Source organism: Paramormyrops kingsleyae, chromosome 2, assembly GCF_048594095.1.
Source record: "Paramormyrops kingsleyae isolate MSU_618 chromosome 2, PKINGS_0.4, whole genome shotgun sequence".
In the NCBI taxonomy this organism is placed as follows: Eukaryota; Metazoa; Chordata; class Actinopteri; order Osteoglossiformes; family Mormyridae; genus Paramormyrops; species Paramormyrops kingsleyae.
The window spans coordinates 4060732-4085991 of NC_132798.1; the positions used below are offsets into that span (position 1 = coordinate 4060732).

The 25260-nt window shown below is 46.0% G+C and overlaps 1 protein-coding gene and 1 long non-coding RNA gene across 2 annotated transcripts in view; both read left to right on the plus strand.

Moving 5' to 3' along the window:
• The window catches only part of cacna1ba (calcium channel, voltage-dependent, N type, alpha 1B subunit, a), a 153757-nt gene extending 142692 nt beyond the window's left edge, over window positions 1-11065 (plus strand). Inside the window, exons 44-48 of the mRNA XM_072703813.1 lie at window positions 71-169; window positions 4968-5006; window positions 7348-7564; window positions 9479-9696; window positions 10379-11065. Coding sequence (XP_072559914.1) covers window positions 71-169; window positions 4968-5006; window positions 7348-7564; window positions 9479-9696; window positions 10379-10903 — 1098 coding nt within the window. The 3' untranslated portion in view covers window positions 10904-11065. The remainder of the gene's footprint in view (window positions 1-70; window positions 170-4967; window positions 5007-7347; window positions 7565-9478; window positions 9697-10378) is intronic.
• Window positions 11066-21404: 10339 nt separating this feature from the next.
• LOC140581342 (uncharacterized) lies at window positions 21405-22651 on the plus strand. The gene is made up of 3 exons (XR_011984422.1): window positions 21405-21816; window positions 21924-22188; window positions 22293-22651. It is a non-coding gene; the product is annotated as an uncharacterized lncRNA (long non-coding RNA).
• Window positions 22652-25260: the final 2609 nt, after the last annotated feature.

Consider the following 25260-nt stretch of genomic DNA (forward strand, 5'->3'; position numbering starts at 1 on the left):
TAAACTTCTGTTATGGAAATAATCTGTGTGTGTGTCTGTCTGCCTACTGGCATATGCTCGTGTTCTCTAGGAGTCAGTGGAGATGAAAAAGATGGAGCACAATGACAGTGCAGGCTTAGAAAGTCAAGGAAGAGCGGCATCCATGCCCAGACTCAACGCTGAAATGCAGGTACTCTCTCACAGACTCAGGTTAACAGGCTTTGACTGTCTGCTGTATTCAGCATCTCACTGCATGTTTAGTCCATATACATAATGGATGCCCTGTTTTTTTTTTTATTATTTTTTACTTGTCACTATTTTTTTTTATCAGACTTCCTACAGCCTAGTTTTCTTTTCTTTTTTTTGTTTTTCCTGTGTTCTTATCAAAGAATATATCAGCCTCCCACCTACTGAAACTGCAGTGTGACACAAAGCAACAGGAACCAGCATTAGTTACATTTTGTTTGTGCAGAATTTTGGCTCAGATCTACAGGTACTGCAGTGAATGGACAGACAAGCATGAAAAGCATTTCATTCAGGGCCTTGGCTTGACCTCTCCGGAAGGGGACATCCCATCAGTGTGCAGAGTGACTGCTGGGCACTCTCACCAGTTACTACAATACTAGACTAGACTGTAGGCTGGAGAGACTGCTGTTACTACAGTACACTGTGGGCTGTAGAGATTTCTGTTACTACACTGTGGGCTAGAGAGTCTACTGCTACTACTGAGAGACTGCTGTTACTAACCTGTGGGCTGGAGAGATTACTGTTACTACACTGTTGGCTGGAGAGACTACTGTTACTACTGACAGACTACTGTTACTACACTGTGGGCTTGAAAGGTTTCTGTTACTACACTGTTGGCTGGAGAGACTGCTGTACCGAGAGTCTATTGTTACTACACTGTGGACTGAAAAGATTACACTGTGGACTGAAAAGCCCACTTCACTGTGGGCTAGAGAGATTACTGATACTACATTGTGGGTTAGAGAGTCTACTGTTACTACACTATAGACTGGAGAGACGTCTGTCACTACACTGTGGGCTGTAGAGATTACTGTTACTATACTGTGGGCCACAGAGACTACTGTTACTACACTGTGAGCTGGAGAGACTACTGTTACTATACTGTGGGCTAGAGAGATAGCTGTTACTACACGATGGGCTACAGAGACTACACTGTGGGCTGGAAACACTACTGTTAGTACACTGTGCGCTGTTACTACTGAGAGACTACTGTTACTACATGGTAGACTAGAGAGAATACTGTTACTACTGAGAGACTACTCTTACCATACTGTGGGCTGGAGAAGAAGAAAGGAAAGCTGCTGTGGGCCAACTGAAAATCTGTGCCATTATATCACGACAGATCTACTCAAGGAAGCCGGCCAGGAACTAAAGTTTTTCATCTATCCATCCATCCATTTACTTCCGCTTATCCGAGGTCGGGTCGCGGGGGCAGCAGTCTCAGCAGGGAAACCCAGACTTCCCTCTCCCCGGCCACTTCCTCCAGCTCCTCTGGGGGAATCCCGAGGCGTTCCCAGGCCAGCCGAGAGACATAGTCCCTCCAGCGTGTCCTGGGTCTTCCCCGGGGCCTCCTCCCAGTGGGACATGCCCGGAACACCGCACCAGGGAGGCGTCCAGGAGGCATCCTAAGCAGATGCCCGAGCCACCTCATCTGGCTCCTCTCGATGCAGAGGAGCAGCGGCTCTACTCTGAGTCTCTCCCGAATGACTGAGCTCCTCACCTTATCTCTAAGGGAGAGCCCAGCCACTCTGCGGAGAAAACTCATTTCAGCCGCTTGCACTCGCGATCTCATTCTTTTGGTCACTACCCACAGCTTGTGACCATAGGTGAGGTTAGGAACGTAGATCGACTGGTAAATCGAGAGCTTTGCCTTTTGGCTCAGCTCCTTCTTCACCACGACAGACCGATGCAGCGCCCGCATCACTGCTGACGCCGCACCGATCCGCCTGTCGATCTCCCGCTCCATCCTTCCCTCACTCGTGAACAAGACCCCGAGATACTTACTGTAAACTCCTCCACTTGGGGAAGGACCCCCTCCCCAACCCGGATAGAGCACTCCACCCTTTTCCGGCTCAGGACCATGGTCTCGGATTTGGAGGTGCTTATTTTCATTCCAGCCGCTTCACACTCGGCTGCGAACTGTTCTAGTGAGAGCTGAAGGTCACGGTCTGATGAGGCCAACAGAACCACATCATCTGCAAAAAGCAGAGACCTAATTCTGAGGTCACCAAACCGGACACCCTCAACGCCCTGGCTGCGCCTAGAAATTCTGTCCATAAAGGTTATGAACAGAATCGGTGATAAAAGGTCCAACCCTCACCGGGAACGAGTCCGACTTACTGCCGGCAATGCGGTCCAAGCTCTGACACCGGTTGTACAGGGACCGAACAGCCCTTATAAGGCAGTCCGGCACCCCATATTCCCGGAGCACTCCCCACAGGACTCCCCGAGGGACGCAGTTGAATGCCTTCTCCAAGTCCACAAAGCACATGTAGACTGGTTAGGCAAACTCCCACGCACCCTCCAGGACCCTGCCGAGTGTATAGAGCTGGTCCACTGTTCCACGGCCAGGACGAAAACCACACTGCTCCTCCTGAATCCGAGGTTCAACTATCCAACGGACCCTCCTCTCCAGCACCCCGAATAGACCTTACCAGGGAGGCTGAAGAGTGTTATCCCCCTATAGTTGGAACACACCCTCTGGTCCCCCTTCTTAAAGAAGGGGACCACCACCCCGGTCTGCCAATCCAGAGGCACCGCCCCCGATGTCCACGCAATGCCGCAGATGCGTGTCAACCAAGACAGCCCCGCAACATCCAGAGCCTTGAGGAACTCCGGGTGGATCTCATCCACCCCCGGGGCCCGGCCACCGAGGACCTTTTTAACCACCTCAGCAACCTCTGCCCCAGAGATAGGTAAGTCCACCCCCAAGTCCCCAGACTCTGCTTCCTCATTGGAAGGCGTGTTGGTGGGATTGAGGAGGTCTTCGAAGTATTCCTTCCACTGACCCACAACGTCCTGAGCTGAGGTCAGCAGCGCACCATCCCCACCATAAACAGTGTTGTTGCTGCACCGCTTTCTCGCCCTGAGACGCCGGATGGTGGACCAGAATCTCCTCGAAGCCGTCCAGAAGTCGTTCTCCATGGCCTCGCCAAACTCCTCCCATACCTGAGTTTTTGCCTCAGCGACCGACGAAGCCGAGTTCCGCTTGACCTGCCGGTACCTGTCAGCTGCCTCCGGAGTCCCACAGGCTAAAAAGGCCCGATAGGACTCCTTCTTCAGCTTGACGGCATCCCTCACCGCCGGTGTCCACCAGCGGGTTCGGGGATTGCCGCCGCAACAAGCATCAACCACCTTATGGCCACAGCTCCGGTCAGCCGCCTCCACAATGGAGGCGCAGAACATGGCCCATTCGGACTCAATGTCCCCCGCCTCCCCCGGGACATGGGAGAAGTTCTGCCGGAGGTAGGAGTTTAAACTCCCCCTGACAGGGGATTCCGCCAGACGTTCCCAGCAGACCCGCACTATACGCTTGGGTCTGCCAGGTCTGAACGGCTTCCTCCACCACCAGCGGAGCCAACCCACCACCAGGTGGTGATCGGTTGACAGCTCCGCCCCTCTCCTCACCCGAGTGTCCAATACTAATGTTCTTCTGGTGACATGGAAAACGACAGGTCCGTTGAGGGGTTAGATGAGCACCGGTGTCACAAGACCAAAAGAAACAACACAAAAAACACGCAAGATTTCTCTTTTCATTGTGAATTCAGAGTAATGCTTTATTACTAGCTGTTGAAATATCTAATAAACTATTGAAACATGCACCACACATGAAAGCAGTACAAGTACAAGGGAACATTGTCCATTTCACCTTCCTGTAGGCATGTCCATGTGCGAGAAGGGCTCTGTTCCCACCATCCTACAGGCTGGAACCACAACCGTGCAGATAGTGGCCATTTCAGCTCACTGAAATGAAACTTGTTCTGGTCTCACAAATGCAGATCAACACAGTATGTGTGCAATATCCTATTACGTGCCGCAAAAACCACCCTACAGCTGAAAGGTCCTGATGGGAATTTTAAAAAAATAACTTTTTGTTCATTTACTTTATTTAGAAGTCTGCAGATTTTCTTAAAATGTGAGTGATAATTGAATGAAAATACTAGAAAGTCATATAGGATTTAATTTTGCTTTTAGAACTCAGTTGATAAATGTGCTTGATTTTTGCCTTGATGACACAGGCTTATTTTAGAAATTCAGTATTAAACATGTGGCTCCATAATGTTGTGCTTCCATTTCCAGTTACTTTCCTTATTTCCTTTAGCTTTATTTCCCTTGAGTTCCTCACTGCCCGTGCTGCTCCCTTAGGCTGCCTTTCAGTTCCCTTTCCTCCTTCTGCCTCCATTCGGTCACATGGCCTCCTTTCTCCTGCCTCTATGAGCTCCCCTCAGCCCGCCTCTTTCTTACCAACTGTCCGATTGACTCACGTTTAACCGTGTTCTTCCTGTCTTGTTTTGCTTTGCTCTCCGTCTTGCCCCCCACCCCCCCCCCCACCCTTGTCTGTGTTATACCTCTCCCCAATGGACCCCCCTCTCCATCTCTGCTCATGGTTTAACCCTGCACCAAACTGGCCACCTCCTCCCACATCACCATCTTCTATCACTTTTCCTTTCCACACCCATTTCCTTACGCTCTCCTTTTTCGTATTCTGTCTTTTTTTGTCTCTCCTCTATCCTCCTGCCTTCTTCCTCATTTGGTCTTTACTCTGCCATTTCTCCCACCTTTACTCCCCCCCCTTGCCTCCTCGTATCTCCTCTGCTCTTCTTTTTTCCTATCACCTCCTTCTGTGCCCCCCCCCTCCTCTTTGTCCCGTTCGATGTGTGCCCCTACCCGCCTGACCGCCCGCCCACCCGCCATGGCTGCTGCTCACGTCTTCTCCACCCGTATCGTGTGCTGTCTGCCAGCGGAGCCATTCCCGAAACCCCCTGGGAACGTGCCTCTCAGTACGTACCACAGCTCTGCCTCTCACCCATCTCTCTCTCTCGCTCTCTCTCTCTCTCTCTCTCTTCATGCTGACCCACCACATCTGTGTGTCACTTATCCATGGTGGCCAGAAATCAGAAACGATCCCAAAGTGCTTAAATTTGCACCTTCGATGGAGGAAAGGCCTCCTGTAGCTTTCAGTATCCTCATATGAGCAGCATTTATTTCTCTATACAATCGCTACACAGCCTCTTTTAATCAGCAACCAACAGGGCTCAGATAACTGAATGTGTCATGCGCCCCCTGGGCAGGACATACATCTTATATTGATAGTTTCCTCTTGCACTGCACTTACACCTGTGTAGTTATGTACATCCTCAAGTTTAGCCCAGCTAAACTTCTGAATTGGGAAATTCAAATGGGGATCGAATGTACACAGCTGTAATGCAGTGAGACAGATGAAACTCGCTTAATTCCTAATGACTATGGCAGTAGGTAACATTAATGCATGTTTGTACTTTTGAAAATGGAAGTGAGTTGGATCCATTATCTGTTGAATGTTAAGTTTTAAAATATGTTGCACTTTTAGCATCTGTTATGCAAATGGGGCCTTTCTTGAACTTAGACATTTCTGGACTTTTTGCCAATATTTTATAACTATTAATGCTGTCGCAATACATTTTTATTGCATTGTTTAATAGCATTGCTTGTTGCCGCAAGCACATCCTGCTTTAAAGGTGCACATTGGTTCTGTCGCACACTATTCAACATGACCAGGCATTACAGGATTAGCATTTATCTGACAACGACGACGGAAGACAGAGCCGGTCTTGCAGAGCTTTTCAGTGAGGTGCAAAGCCTTCTTTCATCTCTCCCGCAAGCCTTAAATTCAAGGCGTTACAGTACATAAGCACAGCTGGTGATACCAAACATGTTGTTAGATACCATCCCCCCAAATGCAGTATCTCCGGAAGTGCTGATTAACGAGAGCTACAGTACCTTAATTCCCTCAGTCCTCAAAGAGCTTGTCAGCTTCTGCAGCTGTTAGCTTCTTGCCCACTTGCCATTTTCTTGAAGCTTAGATGCTTTAAAGAGGCTCATTTTTGTAAACTCTACGCCGTGGAAAGATGCCAGTGGTTTTTTTTTATTTTATTTTACTTGCTTTTACTTACAGTACCAGGTTTTTGCACACAGTGAACTTTTCTACGTTTGCCCGTTACTCACTTAACATTTACTAAAATTACAGACGCTCTGCTGCTTACGAATGAGATACGTTCCGAACGGCCGTTCGTAAATTGAAATGTTTGTAATCGTTATTCAACATCATTTTAAGGATATACGCAAGTACAAAGGACTAGGATGCTGGGAGTACAAACGCTACGCTGCTGCGCGGCGGGAGTAGCGGCCAGAAGTCATACTAGGCGGAATTGGCGCGCAGAAAAAAAAAATTATGTTGTGGACAGGAAACAGGAGCCCAATGAACACAATATGGACTTACAGTCCTCTTCATTCATATGTCTGAAGGTTCGCAAGTTGAAAGTTCGTAAGTAGAGGAGCGTCTGTATACACGATATTCTTTGCTAACGAATACGTTTACAGTATGTTCACCATTTGAGTACCTTTATTAGCAAGAAAATGTCATATCTTTGATTCATCAAAGTAATCTCCTCTAGAAGTTATAACAGCAGAGAAAATTCAGCGCCTTCATTCCACAAGGGACATTAAATATATTTATGGGATGAAACAATTAACTAGTGCATTTAAAGGTAAAGGTCAGCTTAGAATTTATCACCACACAACCAGTTAGGATGTCGGACATGCGCTGTTACTGATACTCTTTCCATTTTATAAAGGAAGCTTTTATTTGACTTGTTTATTGTTTGTTTTATTTATTTATAGCTGTTCACTTAACTTTCCAATGCTTAACAAGAATAAAATTCTGCAGTTTATGAAATAAATGTAAAAGTGGTAAAAACCTGTGGCGTGCAAAAACTTTTAAATCCTGGTGTATGTGGAGAGAATTGCGGAATGTTTTGTGTGGCTGAGAGGAATCAGCTTTCAGCACTAGAGGGAGCTAATGAGTGCTTCACCTTGCCGCAGTGCTTGCCTTAAAAACGTTACAGAGAAATTCTTTCCACACTTTTTTGAGGTTCATCCGTGCCGAAAAAGCTAAACTACCTTTGACCAAGCCAGTTAAAAGCTATACCACATACATATTAGCCACATGATGGCTTAATGGAAGAGAAAAAAACAGAAAAGAAGAGGCATGCATTCCGAGGTTGAGCATCTCCCCCTGCATGCTGGTTGTTGTTCTGTTATTCTTCATCACCGGCCTTCTGACCCACCTCCTGGTTCTGGCAGCCTGTTCCTGATGAGAGTCCCATGAAGCGCTCCGTATCCACGTTGGCTCCACAGCGCCCCCCGGAGGCCAGTGTGCATGAGCGTGTCCATGAGCGGCCCGCACCGACAAGGTCGCACCACCATCACCACCACCATCACTGCCGCCACCGCCGGGAGAAGGAGAGGAAGCAGAGGTCGCTGGACAGGTCTCCCAGTCGGCAGCCTACCAGCACCGCAGGTCGGTGGGCCTGCGATACGCACAGTGGAACCCCGGCCTGCTCTACATTAGCTATCTATACGTGTGTGTTGCTGTTGTTGTTCTTAACATAAATCAACTGAGAACGGAATGAAAAAGAAACATAATAATTAATGAAACAATTTCTGTTCTCATACTCAGTCTGCTTTTTCAAACTGTTTTGATTTTCTGCCTGATCGGAGTCATTCAACACGGCAACAGCTGCATAAAACAACAGCCAATGAATCCATTTCTCACTGGGTCCAAGTGATCCTGGTGCAGTTAAACAGGTGGCTTATAGCCCCCGCTTCAGAAGCCCCGTGTTCGGATGCGCCCTTGCATGAAAGTTTTAGTACTGAACTGATGCCTTGACAATCACATCCCAAACGGCATCCACCATGCCCTACCATGCCCTCCACAATCGCATAAACACAACAATAAAATACCCTGATCTGAATCTGGTTACCGCTGGGTTAAAGTGCATTGGCTCTGGGACCTGACCCTTTGTCCCAAACAGGAGGGGGATCACAGCGGCGACACCCATGTCCCCACCAGACAGTCCATCTCCCATCTCGCCTACAAAAAGCTTCAGACTTTACTCCTCTACAACCTGATTGGTTATCTCTCTGAACCAATCACTTTTCATTCTGCCCTCAGAACAATTTTGTGTAAGGGAAATTCCCACAAGGGCTTTGCGTGTATCAGCCTCAGCATGAGCAGTAACACTGCAGCCAGGTTAAGCCCCCCCACCCGAGATCCCTGTGACTCTGTCAACCTGCATGGAGCCCTTTTTGTGCAGCACGGACACTCCCAGATGGAGATATCCTTCACCATGTCACCTGCTTTTGCAGGAAGGCGTCTTAGGCTGGCAGAGAGAGAGAGCAGCTCCTGTGTTGAAAAACAGCCTGTTTTCCTGTCATTTATGTCCCCTTGGTTTTTGATAAATGCAGTTATCGCAACACTTAGCTACTCTATACCTACTAGCGCACTCATTCTTTTAGGATCAATCTTTGGGCGGCTGTAGTGGGCTGGTGTGGTCATGGCCATTCTCTAATAATCAATAGCTGGTGGTTGATTTACATTCTGCTTACGGTTTTAAGCAAAGCAGCATGCAGCTGGGAGAGCTGGGTCAGGCAGTTCCTGGAGCAATTGGGAGTTAAAGGTCTGACAGTGAAATCACTCTGCCAGCCCCTGGGATTTGAATCAATAACCTTCTGATGATGGGTACAGAGTTCTAACCTGCTGAGCCACATGCCAAAACCCTGGCTCTTGTAATACAGAACTAAAGCAAGCTAATTTCTCAGAGTCTCATACAGTTACTACTAGTAAACTAATGATATTTAAATTCAGATTGGTGATGAGATTGGCAGTAAGATGCCTGACAACAGTATGATTGAGTAATGCAGGCTGAACCTCAGTGGAATGTCTGGTTTTTGACTCTCAGGGCTCGTCTGTGAGAGAGATCAGTGCTTGTTGCCTGGCGGCATTAGGGCACTAAGTGTAAGTGTGGCAGCCTGCAGCTGCCCCCCATTACGGAGATGAAAGGGCCGGACCGGCATGCAGACCCAGTAACCCTCTGATTTACAACAGTGGGGCAACGGTGAAGGCGGAGCGAAGAATTTAGGAGGGGAAAATATGTGGACAGGTTTTAGACGGCTGTCTGTGTGAAAACGCCAGAGGCCAGAATGTCTGTGTGTGTGTGCTATACTGGGAGCCCCAAAAGACAGCTGCTGTGAACCTAAACTATCCCAGAAGGAAATACACTGGATTATGTGTGCATATACAGTATTATGGCATACAATTATGAATTATAATAGAGAGGTCTTTTTTAATTATTAGATATTTCACAGAATAATAATCTTAGAACAAACCTAAGGGTTAGTGATGTCAGTTTGCCCTGTTAACCCTTTTGTACAGGTACTCCTGGAGAGCTCCCGGCCACACCATCGTCCCGGGATCGAGCACATGACCGCGGCCGCTCTCACGAGAGGAAGCACCACTCCGCGTCCTCGGAGAAACAGCGGTACTACTCATGCGACCGCTACGGCAGCCGCGAGCACTGCCACGCCAAGTCGGCAGGCGCCAGCCGCTCGGCGTCGCCCAACGAGGACCAGGAGTCGGCCGCCAACAGGCAGGTGCGTGGGGCGGGCAGGGGGGCAGCAGGGGGACGGTGATCAGGGGGGCGGCAGGGGGACGGTGATCAGGGGGGAGGCCAGGAAGCCTTACCAGACCTGTTTAGGACGACATAGGGAGGGATTGTCATGAGGACTAGCTTCTGAGAAACAGCATGTTTCTCAGAAGGAAAACTATTAAATGTATAAACGTCATACAAATAAGGCATGACTGAGAAGGAATGCAAAAAGGAAAGACAAGAATGCATTTCCTGTGTATGAGAAGATGCCACCGTGCCTTGGACTCCTGTGAGCTCAGCCCAGATGTCGTTTCTCTGGACTCCTGTGAGCTCAGCCCAGATGTCGTTTCTCTGGTGGTGCGTCAGACTCTCTCTCTCTTTGCTCTGCCCTTGGTGTTCAGGGCTCCTGGAACTCATGGCTTTTCTCCTTTGTCTCCACTCTCTTCTTCACCTCGCCCCCCCGCACATCTCGCCCGTCTGCTGTCCCATTTTAATTTCCCCGTGCTGACACCCGTCTCCGCGTCGCCCCCCTACCACCCGGTCCTCCCTCTCTCATGCTGTCTCTCTCTCTCATCCGCGTTGAGCCCTTCTTATGTATATGTCCATTTCTCACCCCCCTCCCCCCCATCTCGTTGTCTTCATCGTTTTTATTGTTTTGATTTTGCTTTGTTCCAATTTTCATGTAGGGCAGTGGTTCAGCTAAAGGCAGCCCGCTGATGTTGACGTCGGGGGCTAGCACTCCCCGGGGGCGCAGACAGCTCCCCCAGACTCCCCTCACCCCCCGTCCCGGTGTGACCTATCGGACCGCCAACTCCTCCCCTGTGCCGTTCGGTGCCCCTCAGGCCGGACCGCCCTCATCGTGCCTGGGGGGGCTGACCCGCGGGCTGTCGGAGCACGTAGCTCTCCTGCAGTTGGACTCGCCGCTGCCTCTCTCCCGCATTGGGTCCGAGCCCTACTTGGCTCACAGTGACCCACAGGTAGAGGGCGGGATGCAGGGCAGCCCCGCGGAGGAGCAGGCTGCTCCCCAGGGCCCGGCGGGCTCCTACGCTGGCCCCCCCTCATTGACTGCCATCCCTCACGTAGTGGCCATTCCTCCACCACCTGCGCAAAGTCGCGGGGTCCCCAACGGATACCACTGCACCCTGGTGGGAGGCCCCAGGGCCAGGGGCCCCAGGTACCACCACAAGGGCAAAGAGGACGACCGGTGCTAGCATGGTTTCAACACGAGGGGACGCCAGCTTCTCACAGACCGGGGTTTTTCGAAAGCGTTTTCTGGGAAATGTGATGAGTTTTATCATCTTTTGTGAGGGCGGTAGTTTACACTCCTTCTGTGTGTGTATGTGTATATGCATCCTTTTAAGGAAAGGCGGGGGGGGGGGGGGGGGAAGCATCCAGAAAAAGCATCGGCTTTTAGAGTTTAAAAAAAAGAGAGAAAATGGCTGAAAGCGATCAAAGCTGATGTCGGTGTTTGGGGTTTTGTCGGCTCTTTTTGCACTAATGGCTTGTGGCATTTGGTGACGCGAAAACACAAGGGACAGAGATGTGACATGCGGGTCTGACGTTTCTCCTCGTGCCCCATCCTGGAGGCAGAAGATGGGGGGAGGGGGGAATGCAAAAATGTTCTCCTCCGGTCGATCAGAAAGCAGAGGCCCGTGCACCTCTGCAGTGCCCCGGTCTGGGGTCACAGCCCTCCAGTGTGGATGGACATGGGCCTCGCAGTGTGACACAGTGACCCTGGGAATGCAGTCAGTTCAGTGTCTTTCATGTGATCCAGGGTGTCCCAGAGGACATTTCCAGGGGAGACTCGTGGGACAGGGAATGCGGAAAATGCTCTGCGTCGTGGCCCCGCGTTCATCTCTGCTGTAGAGTATCACTACCACTGTTTATATAGAAGAGCTATTTGGTCCTTCTTAGAAGCATATTTATTACAGACTATATTCTGAGATTATTCTTCATTTGCTGCTGTTTTACATTTATGCCCAAATCACCCTTACTTTTATCCCGACAAAGAAAAGAGTTAAACGTAATTTGTCTTTTAATAAGCTACGATAGGACTTTTATCTATTCATTATGTGTGTTTTTGTAAACTGTAAAGATGAACTATGTTTTATGTAAACGGCTTATGGTTCACTATCATGTCAGGTCTAATGTTTCCTACGTACTGCTCCTGTTGTTAATTACCAAGTGCCTAACCTTTTAAATATCTTGTAGTAATGATGCAACCTCAACCTTTTTTTCACTGCATCAACACTTGAGGGAGGGAGTTGGTTTAATTGAAATGAGGCAGGTGTGCTGGGCCTCTTAGAGAACATCAGGTCCTTGATGCTGGATGCGAACTGTCTCATGATTGTAATCTAAAATTTACTAAATGGATGTTTAGGTGGAAACGAGGATTTTTTTATGGTTTTCTTTTGATTTGTTTTTATTAATGCTGAACAGAAATAAGGGAACCTAGTATAAAGATATATACATTTGAATATAAAACAAATATGAAAACTGCATTAGTTGTATATCAGTCCAACAGGAACTATGTAACCAGAGTAACACAATTGCATGTTTGAGTCTTTAACTTGGTTGTGAAAGGTTATGAACACGTATAGTAATGATGCTTATTTCGTTTTCTCTTAAGGGTACTTGGAGAAAACATTGCTAGCTATTGCTATTTATTTCAATGTTACACTTTGAGAATGAACAAGGAAAATAGGATCTGAAGTCATTAAGATTGCAGTGCTTTATAAGAAGAGGATTCAGAGCTCTGGTGACAGTGTAACGCTCTGCAGAGGCAGTGCTACCAGCCCACTGGGTCCCTCTGCGTCCCAGTTGAAGACGCTGTGATTCCTGCTGGTGATATTTCTTGCTTTCTGAACCAGGCCCAGTTTATGTGTCTCCTTGCCTGCTACATATGAAATTCTTTTAATGGGACATTTTAAACACACCAGTCCATTGCTAAGAATATTCATACACAGTGATAAATAAATGTCATGTGAACAGCACTGTTTTTTTTTTAACTCGCTTTAATATGAAATTGTGTACATATTGATTATATTACCTTAAGTATTGCTGACTGTACCTAAGTCAGTCATTAAGTCAGTAGTACTTAGGTGTAGTAAATACAAGGAGACTTTCAGAGGCTCTAGATTGCCATCCAGTGCCATTTCCACGAAACGCTCCGGAGAAGGGCAGGCTGGAGCGCCGTCACAGAGTCCTCCCTACACCTGTAGCAGAACTGAGTTGTCTTTACTGTGCTGGATCCAAACGCTCCACTCTTTCACACATCAACTGGATGTCAAGGGAAAGGTGTTGGAGCCAGATGCTGTTACCATGACCACAATCTGTCAGGGCTCTGTGGATGCCGGGTTCATTACGAAAGCAGGGCTATGCAACAAGATGACACTTTGAGAAAAAAAATCTTCATCCGTTCCGTAGCTTTACGTGCTGGGATCTTCAGATTCAGGCTTCAGCATGATTGTGACCAAATCCTTTTTTTTATATAAAAAGTATGAAATGAAAAGTATAAAATAAAAAATGCATAAAGGCACAATGATTTAGGGAAAAAAAGGATATTTGAACAGAATTTCCGCAAGTTGATATATCTGAAAATTGCATGCTTGAGATTTACTCACTTTGACTACACCAAAACAAAACAAGAATAATCACAATATGGAAAAAGTAAATGACTCATTCATTTTTCCTATAACCCACTAGGTTTACCAACCATCAGGTGACTGATAGTTTTACACTTGTGTGTAGACTTCGACATCAAATTTTGTCCAGGTTGAAGTTTTGTTTTTCTGTACAACAAAAAATGGACCTTCACATCTCTGTAACTTCATCATTTTCCTCCTGTACACCCATGACCCCATAAGTTACCATGGTTTGGAAAGGGTTTGGGGGGGGGGGGGGGGAGCATCGTTAGTGCCCTCCTCTTAATGGTACATTTCTTTCATCTGTTCGACAAATATGCTATGTTTCTTCTTTTTAAGGAGGAAAATCTTTCACAATTTGATCACTGTTGGTTGCCAAATATGAATTACCTCCTCTTTTGTTTGTGCAAAATAATTCCTGTTGAGGTGTGGCTGTACTTAAAAAAGTAGTCTGCATGTGAACCACGTATGTGCATGTCAGCAAAAACATTGTTTAACTTCCTACTTTTTTGATACAATGTATTTCTTTTGTCATTCATTTTTAATGACCTTTGATATAAATAAAGGGGGTTTGTGAATAAGAAAAAAAACTTTATATTATAAAACAGTGTTGGGCGATATTAACGTTCCACAATGTAAGAGATGGAACTGACCGCAAGTGGGTCGTGGGATTGAGTCGTTTGCTGCCTGTTTTATGTTTATTAGCCAGACTTTGAATTCTGCAGTTGTTTCTACAGTTACATTTTGTATGAAGCAAAGTCCTTGAACTAAAATAAAACGTTAGGAAAAAAAAATCTCGTCTAATTACTACTCTAGCTCTTAATTGTAACACACATCTCTATCACTTCTGTTGTTCTTTCATAAAATAATTAAAGAATTGCATTTTATAAACACATTATATGCTACATTACTTTGCAGATACTAAAGAAATGACGCAATACACAAAACAGGAGACATTTCCAGCGTGAACATACATGGGAAGGGGCTTTCAAAAAGACTTACAAAGCTCAGTTCACAGGGTATGACGTGTACGCATGTAATTACCAAAGCAGTAATATGAACACAAAAAAATCACCAGTATAATAACAGAAATAATTAACATGCCCTGATATAGGATCACTGTTTTACTTCTATATTTCTCTCATGATTATTATTCTTATACAGTGGAACTTTGGAACTGGAACGTACGTCTCTTAAGTCGATCCAACTTGGTCATGGAACGGGTCTGTTGAATTTTTTCCGACTTGTACCTCGACCTAAATGTTGGAACTCAACCGTTTCTGCGAAAACTTGTATGGATCGAGACGCGTCTCTGATGGGCAGAAACAAAGGCAAACGGACCTACTGGCATGCCGATGCCTATGAATTGCTCTGTCTCACAGTACATCTCGACAGGGACGGATTATGGGTTGTGTGGGCCCCTGGGCAAAACGTTCGCGAGGGCCCCCACCACCACCACAACCACCACAATTCAAGGGCCCTTGGCAGCCAAACGCCCTCCCTCCATGTTTCCATCAGAGGCCCTATAGGGTCAGGGGCCCTTGTAGGCAGAGGATCAAAGAATGTAGGCCCTCTAAAATAGACAAACGAAAATACATTGTTGATAAGCGTTGCAAATTGTTTTGGGCTAGGGGCCCCACGGACCCCCTGCACCCCAAGGGCCCCTGGGCAGCGGCCCCGCTGGCCCGGTCCATAATCCGTCCCTGCATCTCGACCGAGTTCGACACACGAAAACTGAGATTGTTGTGAATTTTTGTGCTTTATCTGCAGTACATTTAATGATACAGTAATTATGGCCCCTAAGAAAGTTATAGTGATAGCAGGAAAACAAAGAGGAATGTAGTGAGAGTAACTAGAACTTAAACTTGTGCATGTGTGTCTGCTCTCGCTTCGGAGTATAGGGTTGTCATTTATTTTATGTTTATTGCTTTTTTGTCTGTCTGCTTTTTCACGTGTGTCTTACTGTAGTTTTACATTGATTGTCAATGCTTTTTTATCATTAGTTAGGTATATAGGTAGATAAGTTTAAATAGGCAATCATTTGAGGGCCTGGAAATTCATTTACCTTATTTCTAATGGGGATATTCGACTTGAACCTCGACCAAATCGCAACTCGACTTGCCTTCTGGAACGAATTAAGTTTGTGTTCCATGGTACCACCGTATATTATAAATTATTATTTATAGTAGCCTATTCTATATTGTGCTATTTAAAATGACCTAATTGTAAGTGAAGCCCCCATGCATCTTGCATTAGCCATGGATCCTAAGGTATTGCGATGAGATAGCATTTATTTCCCTCCATCTGTCTGGAGGTAGAGTGTGGGCGGAGTATACCTACAGTATAGCGGTCCCATGTGTGAGCTGCGGGTAGGAAAATAGCCAAAAGTCTGGCAGCACGTAAAGGGTCACACAACAACGGGGAAATCTGTTTACTTTAAGCGATCTGCAAAGAAAGGAATATCGTATTATTATAAGCACTATAAAGACGTTGTTAAGAAAAGTTTCACCTTGAAAAAGAATTTTCCGCTGTTTTTCTTAATGATAAGACAGATATGCGTGTCCCGGCAGCGTGGGTATTGTTGACCACGATGCTTGCTGCAGTCGGCGCTTCTGCTGATTACGGTCAGGGGGATTCCGCTGAGATGGGGTCGGGGATGCCCGTCACAGGTAAGACTTTGTAGAATGAAACGATTTCCAATTGAAACTGGTTCATACAGGTGATCGTCTACTGTAAGTCTGCTACTGGTTTTCAGTATTTAAATCGTCAAGTGCACCGTGAAAATGACTTTAATACACTAATATTAATATTGATACAGTAATATTGCCGCATGCGTGCTCAAGCAGATTCAGTTTTACTTTAATATACTATATTTTAAGCCCGACATGTACTGATATAAATATAATAAATATTATTATTGCATGCCAAGCAGTTACAGCAAGTTGCTTAATCTAATGTACTTTGAACAAATGTCTGTTGAACACTATAATTAGGCCTAGTCTTTGCACAGGAGAGAAGTAGCTAATTAACATTTTAAAAGATTCTGTAAAATCCGTGTGCTGGCATAAAATGTACGTAGTGCCTTTTAAACGCCTATCCCCGGAAGAATCCGTTTAGCTTATTTAATTATGTCTGTCGTGATTTCGCAAATTTTCCTAAGTTAGGTTTCAAAATTATGAAAGTATCTGACTAAATTAATATGTATATCAAAATGTGTTTTTATGCTTCAGGCTTACTTTTAACTGCTCTTCAGTGTAACCACCTACCTCGTGATTCCGATCTGTTATACAGAATTTGACTAACTATATATATGCTTCTTATGTATTCCTCTCATCCCCCGAGTAGATGACAAGTTGATGGATGGATGGATAGATGGATGGAATACAGTTATTTACAGCTTAGTGTAAACAATTAAATGTTTTGTTGTGCTGTCGTGAGTACTGATTGAACTCGATTATTCGATTATCAAAAAGCATCAATTAAAATGTCCATTTTCAATAACTCAGCAATATGGCAGCAGGTAGATGGCGCATATAGCGGATGAGGGTCCAAATAAAGAGTGAAAGCATCACTTGTGTGGAAGCAACATTAAAAGTGAAGGAAAACACTTGTATGTCAAAAAAAATCGCTGCTAAAACGAAAGTCAGCCTATCTTACATGATATGGTACATAATAACCATATAGGCTACTATTATTTTTTTGTGAGTGTTTTATGTATTTTGAGTAGAGCTAAATGATGCTGGCAAAGTTCACATTACAATATTTTAAGTTTTTGCAATATTTAGTAGTTGAAAAGTTAGCTACATAGCCAAATGGAATTTACTATCTACCAACAGTGTGAAATAAGTCGGTGCTGCTGCCGTGACCTAGAGCCGTGCGAAAAATCACTTGATTTTGCTTACTGTCGCCTCAATGGAATAAAAAATATTCAATCGTCAGATTAGTCACTAGAGTACTTTATTATTGATATAATCGATAGTGATAGCCCAAGTATTTTGCAACCATACCACTTAGTTTGTATAATGATCTGGCTCGCTGCAGGTCGCTTATTAGGCTACGTTCACACTGCCATGCTGAAGTGACTCAAATCGGATTTTTTGCCTTAATGTGACACAGATCTGATCTTTTCAGGGTTGTGTGGATACGCAAATCTGATCTTTCAAATCGGATTTGTGCCACTTTCATATGTGGTACAAAATCGGATACGTATCCGATTCGCAGCCATGCGACCTGAATGTGACGCGCAGATCGGAATTCATGTGGCTTTTTGCTTATACGCATGCGCTGACATCAGCCTGCACCAGCAGTGCAGGAAGGTAGAAATGGAGGAGAGCTGCGATAAGTCAGTGGAAGGGTGGAGAAGGTGGGGATTTAATTGATATTTGGGGAAATGAATCTGTTCAAGCTAAACTGGAAGGAACCTATCGTAATAGAGTAATATTTGAAATAATTGCCAAAGAAATGGCACAGCGCGGACACGAACGTGGCTACAATGCCAAAGAAAAATAAAGAGCCTTAAGTCAAAGTTTAAAGAGGCAAAAGACTCGAATCAGCACAGCGGTCATGGCCGCACAACGTGCCAATTTTACGACCAGCTTTTTACCCGTGTAAAAACGTATCAATGTGCGCATGCGTGACGTTTCGGAGGAGCGATGCGTTCACATTACAGTCAGATACAAGTCACTTGTACTTATGAATGTGAACCGTCAAGATAGACAAATCCGATCTGAGCAAAAAAATCGGAATTGAACGATGTGGCTGGCAGTGTGAACGTAGCCTTAGTGCCGCACACATTATCTAGTTATTCGAACCCTTTGCCCCTTGTCAAGTGCGTCTCAGTTACTTACCTTCCCCTTTCATTGTGCCCCCTCCCATCCAAAAAAAGCTTAAAACGATTCTTTGCTACATCATGATGACCAGCTTAGATTCAAACCTTTTTGTTCAGGTGGTCAGGTTTCCAAATGCTTCGTTTAGGGGGTTAGGGCTTTTATATGTTCGATTTAATGCAGTCAGTTCAATGTATTCTTACTCCTAGTTCCCAAACCCATGATGTCACAACACTGTACGGAATATTGACAGCCTGTTTAGTATTTAAATTTGGATTCTGTGTTAGCATGGCTCAAAAATCATTTCAGTATTTCCTTAGAGCTATATAAATCTAATCAGGGCTACCGAAAACCAGTCACATGGTCACACACATGTTATGGACTGGAACCTGTCCGGAGTACAATCTGTCTTGTGCTGATTAGTGGAAGCAATATAAATTACAATTAGCTTCACCCTGCTCTTGTTTCACTAGCTTACTTCAGAATGCAAAAGCAATAAGGATGAGTCTGTACTAGTTCTTCTTTATTTAGTACTTATTAAAATGTGTTAGCACCCCTGATCTTTGTTTAACTCCGATTCAGTAAGATCACTGAAACTGCACAGAGAAACAGAACCTTGCACACTTAGCCTACTGTATAACTCCTACACACCAGAATTCTGATGAAGATACTCTAGGTTGAGTGAGCATGAGGAACTTTGACCGCTATGACCTGTGAACATCATAGCCCTTCTAAGCACCCAACCCAGAGGTGGAAAGTTACGGTTCAGAAAGTACACATCCAGACCAAGATTTTGTTTCAACCAACCAGTTGAGTACTCTGTGAATGTGACTCTTTATACTCAGCTGGTTGGTTGAAACAAAATCTTGGTCTGGATCTGTACTTTCTGAACCTCTGCCCAACCCATTCTTACTGCTTTTCAGTGTTAAGGCTCAAAGTCCTGTTATTTGCCAGCAATCCGGGGCGTGACGGAGTGTTTTTGCTCCTAGAGCTTTTACGTTTTCAAATGTGCTGGCAGCATCTATGTGTCATTATATTGCAAGAGCTCCATAATATTCTGTACATTCCATGATTATTTGGGTTCATATATGAGATTGTCATTGATTACTGTGCACAAAATTAATACGTTTTTAAAAATTAAAATTAAGATTAGAGAAATACTCCCGAATGCTTTTCTTGTTTTGTTGATTTTGTTCCTTTACAAAAGGAGTCTAGCAGTCTGTTTAACTGTAAATTAATGATATCTCAACTTGATGAGTTAAGGTTTTTCAGATTTAAATGATTGTGTCATTGCTCCTGATTTTGGCTATAGAGGGGACGTAATCCAAAAGAGTAAAGTGATCCTCTGACCTTTTTATGAAGTTTGCTTCCAAGTCGAATTGTCCAGTTGAAATAATATCCATTGTTATTTTGCATAAAACCCCACTCAAAAAGCACAGTAAATAATCTTTGAGTTAATTCAAATATATGCAATAGCCAGCCTGTTTTACCCTATTGTACTTTAATAATGTATTTCGCTTGCATGTTCATTTGGGAATTATTTTTGATGCAGTCAAAATGTAGATCATGGAGATACAGTTACACAAAAACACTTTTCAAAGGAGGACAATATAAGCACTGCAAATCCAATTTTAATCATACTTAATCAACAATAAGTTACGACCCTGTCTAGGGGTTAGGGTGTAACAGATGAAGGGAATGGGGAAAGGGGAACACAGGGTGTGGTGTACAAGGGAACACACGTGGACAAAGGGGATATTTTTATAGTTTTTTATATTTTATTCACGCAAGACAGACACAGAACAAATGGTTTAGTGCAGAAAGACTCAGGAGTGATTATCGCCAAAATAAGAAACAAAAACCCACTTGTCCAACACAACCCAATGCTAGCTTAACTAAGTGTAAAACCAAACAACAAGTGATACTCCTAACTCCCTATCCAAAAACAGTCACAAAAACTTCCAAACAAAACCGGCAATCACTCCCTACGCACCAGATACATACACAAACACACATACAAGCCAAAGCGTAAAGTCCGAGGGGCGCGCGAAGTCGTAAACCAAAAACCGGGCGAAAGATCGAAAACCAGAAATCAAACAAAACCAGGGCAGAAGTACAGAGAAGGGCAAAGCGAGAAATCGTAATCCGAGAAACCAAAACCGTCATACACAATAATCATTCAAATAAGCAAACCAAAACACAATCCAAAATATGAGCAGAGCTCTCGAGGGTACTTTCTGTCCGGCTTTTCACTTCTGCCGGACGGAAGTGACGGCCGGCTTGCGGGGAAAGGTGGGCGGGGTCCAAACGGGGAGGCGGAGCAAGGGCCGAGCCAAGTGGTCCTGGTGGAGGGGGCGGAGCGAACAGCAGCAGGACGTAACACCCCCCCCCACAAGTGTGAACCTCATAGGTTCCACAAAACACAGTTAATTAGAAACAGGGTATATTACCCCAGTATATACAAAAAGGTCATACGCGTGAGAGGGCGTCAGCCACCAAGTTACTAGTACCTTTCTTATGGACAATCTGTAGGTTGAATGCCTGTACAATGAGGGACCAGCGCATTAGTCGTTGGTTGGAATTACACATTTTGTTCAAAAACACAAGGGGGTTGTGATCAGTAAAAACGGTCACAGGTTGGGGACTATCACCTACGTACACTTCGAAGTGCTGCAAAGCGAGTAACATCGCGAGGGCTTCCTTCTCTATCGTGCTGTATCCCAACTGGTGCTTAACGAATTTCTTTGACCAATATGAAATCGGATGGTCTAAACCCGCGGCGTCCTCTTGTAGAAGGACAGCGCCGGCTCCAGTACCGCTGGCGTCTACCTCCAATTTAAAAGGCTTTCCAAAGTCAGGGGCAGCTAACACGGGGGAACTAGTAAGCAGGGATTTTACAGAGTCGAAAGCAGATTGGCATTCAGCAGACCAATTCACTTGGGCGTCCTTACGGAGTAAATTGGTTAGGGGTGAAACGACATCCGAAAAATTTCGGCAGAAACAGCGGTAATAACCCGCCATCCCCAGGAAGCGGCGAAGGTCTTTCTTTGTCTTTGGTATGGGGAACGACGTAATTGCTTGGACTTTGGCGTCCACAGGCTTGACTGTTCCGTGTCCCACCAGGTTACCCAAGTAAGTGACAGTGCCCTGTCCGAATTCACACTTCTCGAGGTTTAACACTAACGAAGCCTCCTTTAATCTAGTAAAGACTATGTCTAACACCGTCATATGGTGTTCCCACGAGTCAGAGTAGACAACCACATCATCTAAGTAAGCTTCACAATGTCTAACACCGCCGAGTACTATATTCATTAGTCGCTGAAATGTGGCTGGGGCATTACGTAATCCGAAGGACATAACCGTGTATTGTAGGAAGGTGTCTGGGGTAGCGAAGGCGGAGATCTCCGAAGCACGAGGGGTTAATGGTACCTGCCAATATCCTTTCAGGAGGTCGAGCTTGGTTACGAACCGAGCGGACCCAATGCGGTCCACACAATCTTCCATTCTAGGAAGCGGAAAGGCGTCGGGTTTGGTTACCGCGTTGACTTTCCTATAGTCGGTGCAGAAACGAGACGTACCATCGGGTTTTGGGACAAGCAAACAGGGTGAACTCCAGGGACTGGAACTAGGAACGGCAAGACCCGTTTCCAGCAGGTAATCAGTCTCCTTTTTTAATAGCTCCCGCTTATGAGGACTAACGCGATAGGGGTGCTGTTTAATGGGGATATGATCTCCAACATCAATGTCATGTTCTAACACAGGGGTCTGCGAAGGGGTGTCGGAGAATAGCGACGGAAACTTGCGCACTAGGGCCTGGATATCCGATTGGGCGGCTCTGGGTAAGTGAGCAAGCCTTTTCTCGAGGACTTTAAGGGCTTCTGAATTTGGTAGGCGAGCGCATGGTAAACAATTTCTCCCGAGGTGCAGCTCATCGAGTTCGGGCGAGTACTCGCGCACCGGCACAGTAACCACAGCAGAGGGGAGCAAAACAGAAGCGGACGAAGGAACGGGGTCAGCACGATCAACGTAAGGTTTTAGCATATTGATATGACACAGGCGAGTTTTCCGCTTGCGGTTTGGGGTCTCAATGATATAATTTGTGGGACTTACTTTTTCCTGTATACTATAAGGACCTGAAAACCGGGCTTGAAGAGACGAGCCAGGCAAGGGCAAAAGGACTAACACGCGATCTCCCTCTTGGAAAGACCGTTCTCTAGCGGTCTTATCGAAACGAGTTTTCATCACCTCCTGTGACGAACCTAACGATCGCTTGGCCAAGTCCCTGGCTGCACCAAGGCGCTCACGCAGAGACTTAACATAGCCTAACACATTCCTAGTCTGAGGAGGTGGATTCGGGGACAACCACTGCTCTTGCAGTACCTTCAAGGGACCACGTAGCGTATGCCCAAAAACAAGCTCAGCTGGACTGAATCCAGTGGATTCCTGTACTGTATCCCGAATTGCGAATAAAAGCAAAGGTACTCCCTCATCCCAATCTTTTCCTGCCTCTGAACAGTAAGTTCGCAACATTGTCTTAAACGTTTGGTGAAAACGCTCGAGGGCACCCTGGGACTCCGGGTGATAAGCACTGGAGACCTGATGTCTAATTTTCAATTCCCGTAATACCTGGGAAAACAACCGGGAAGTAAAGTTTGACCCTTGGTCGGACTGTACATATCTCGGTAAACCAAATGTGGTACAAAATTTTATTAGCGCTTTCACCACCCCTTTTGTTTTTAAGCTCCGCATGGGTATTGCTTCGGGGTAACGGGTGGTGGCACACATTAGGGTAAAGAGATAACTATTCCCTGAACGAGTTTTGGGTAATGGACCCACACAATCAATAAAGACATGTTCGAAGGGTTCCCCAATCGCTGGGACTGGGCGCAGGGGAGCGGGGGGAATAATTTGGTTCGGCTTTCCGACTATTTGGCAGGCATGGCACGAACGACAGTATCTTTTTATGTCTGAATTTATTCCTGGCCAATAGAAGCACTTGGTTATGCGGGCGAGCGTCTTCCTAATTCCAAGGTGACCTGAACACGGGTGATCGTGAGCTAAGGCTAATACTTGAGGTCGAAGGGGACATGGAACAACCACCTGAAATACCGTAGCCCATTCCTTGGGAGACTGAGGAGGTGTCCACTTCCTCATTAGCACACTGTGATCCAAGAAGTAAGCTACTGCGTGGTCTGCTAAGTCTGCTTTCTCCACGGCCGAATCAAAGCACTCCTTCAGGGAGGGGTCAGCTTCCTGAGCGGAGATTAACTCTCCCCGTGTACATATGCTACCAGTGGCTTGGGGTGGAACAAGTTCTTCTAGTTCAGGTTCTGGACCAGAGCACGGGGGCAAAATGGTGATCTCCTGATCAGCCATAAAGGTGTCAGCTAGCTCAATGTCTGCAAATTTTCGAGCCTGGGACCGAGTGAGAACACAAGTGGGGAATACAGCAGGATAGTCAACATCCAAATTGTCGGAGCAGCACCCTGGCTCTGACGCTACCTCAGGTAGTGGAACTACCTTACCTCCCGCTATGTCGTTCCCCAAAATGAATGTAACACCCGAAACAGGAAGACGAGGTCGAACAGCCACTTTAACAACACCACAGAAATCATTGGTTTTCAAATACACTTGGTGCAGAGGCACTCTCACAGTTCCTAACTCAATCCCTTGCACAAGAACATCATAACCAGTGTACGTCGAGTCAGTAAAGGGTAACACATCGTCTAGTATAAAGGACTGAGCAGCTCCAGTGTCACGCAAAATGGTTACAGGGGTATTTACATCGGCATCATCGAACGAAACAAAACCAGAAAACACAAATGGTTGGAAGGCAGGTTCAACAGAGTGGGCTGGCGGCGAGACATCAATAACACAATCAGCAACATTTACCTTCCTAACAGCCGAACGGGTATTCTTGCGCCGAAGCGCAGGACAAACGGATATCAGATGACCAACCTCATGGCAATAGAAACATTCCCTGGTTTCTACGCGTGAGGTAGAAACAGCCGTCTCAGGGGTCGGCACCGATCTAGGGTGGAGTTTACGAGGCATAGGAGTAGGAACAAACACGGTTCGATGGGTCAGTATGAATTCATCAGCGAGGGTGGCGGCTTCCGCAAGAGACGTCACCTTTTGCTCATTCAAGTATATAACCACACGATCAGGTACACAGTTTTTAAATTCCTCTAACAAAAGCAGCTCTTTAAGATGATCAAAGTCAGTCACACCACTAGCGGTACACCATTTATCAAAGAGGAGTGACTTCTCCCGAGCGAATTCCACGTGAGTTTGCTGGGCGGATTTACAAAGTTTCCGAAAGTTCTGCCGGTATGCTTCGGGCACTAACTCATAAGCCCTTAAAACAGTGGCCTTCACCACATCATAATCTAGACTCTGTTCTAATCCAAGAGCCGAACATACCTCCTGAGCTTTCCCTACGAGTTTGCATTGAAGCAAAAGCGACCAAAGGTGCCTGGGCCAATTCAAAGTGGTCGCGATGCGCTCGAAGATGGGGAAATATGCATCCACTTCATTTTCTCTAAATATGGGCACGAGTCCAATATGGCGACTCACGTCAAATCCAATGTTCTCCTTTTCAGGAGATCGAGTTAAACCCAGCGGAGATTGAGGATTAGGACGCACGTTCTCGTCCGGCGAACCTACACCGGCACGAGCGGTGGAGCGAGCAGTTTCAAGGGGCGAGCTTACCTTCCGCGGCGGAGGAACAGGCTGTGGCTGGCCTACCTTCGCCCTTTGCACGGCAGCGTCCCGCTCTGCTTCCATCTCCAAAGCCCTAATTCGTAAGATTTGGGCTTGGCAGTCCTGCTTCTTAATCTCCAATTCGGTTTCTCTCAGCCGAATTGTGAGGAGGATCTCCTCCTTAGACGAGCCGAGATTCTTGGGATCCATGCGAGACCCTGGCACCGGGCCTCCGGCTTCCGCCGTCGTAGGCGACCGGGCTGGGCTAGGTGCAACACCCGAGAGATCTCCAGGCTCTGGCAGGATTCCTTGCATAACCAACTCGTCGTGCAGGACCTGCTTAATCACCTGCTTCGAGGCACCGACAGGGATCACCACGTTGAAGAATCCCGCTAT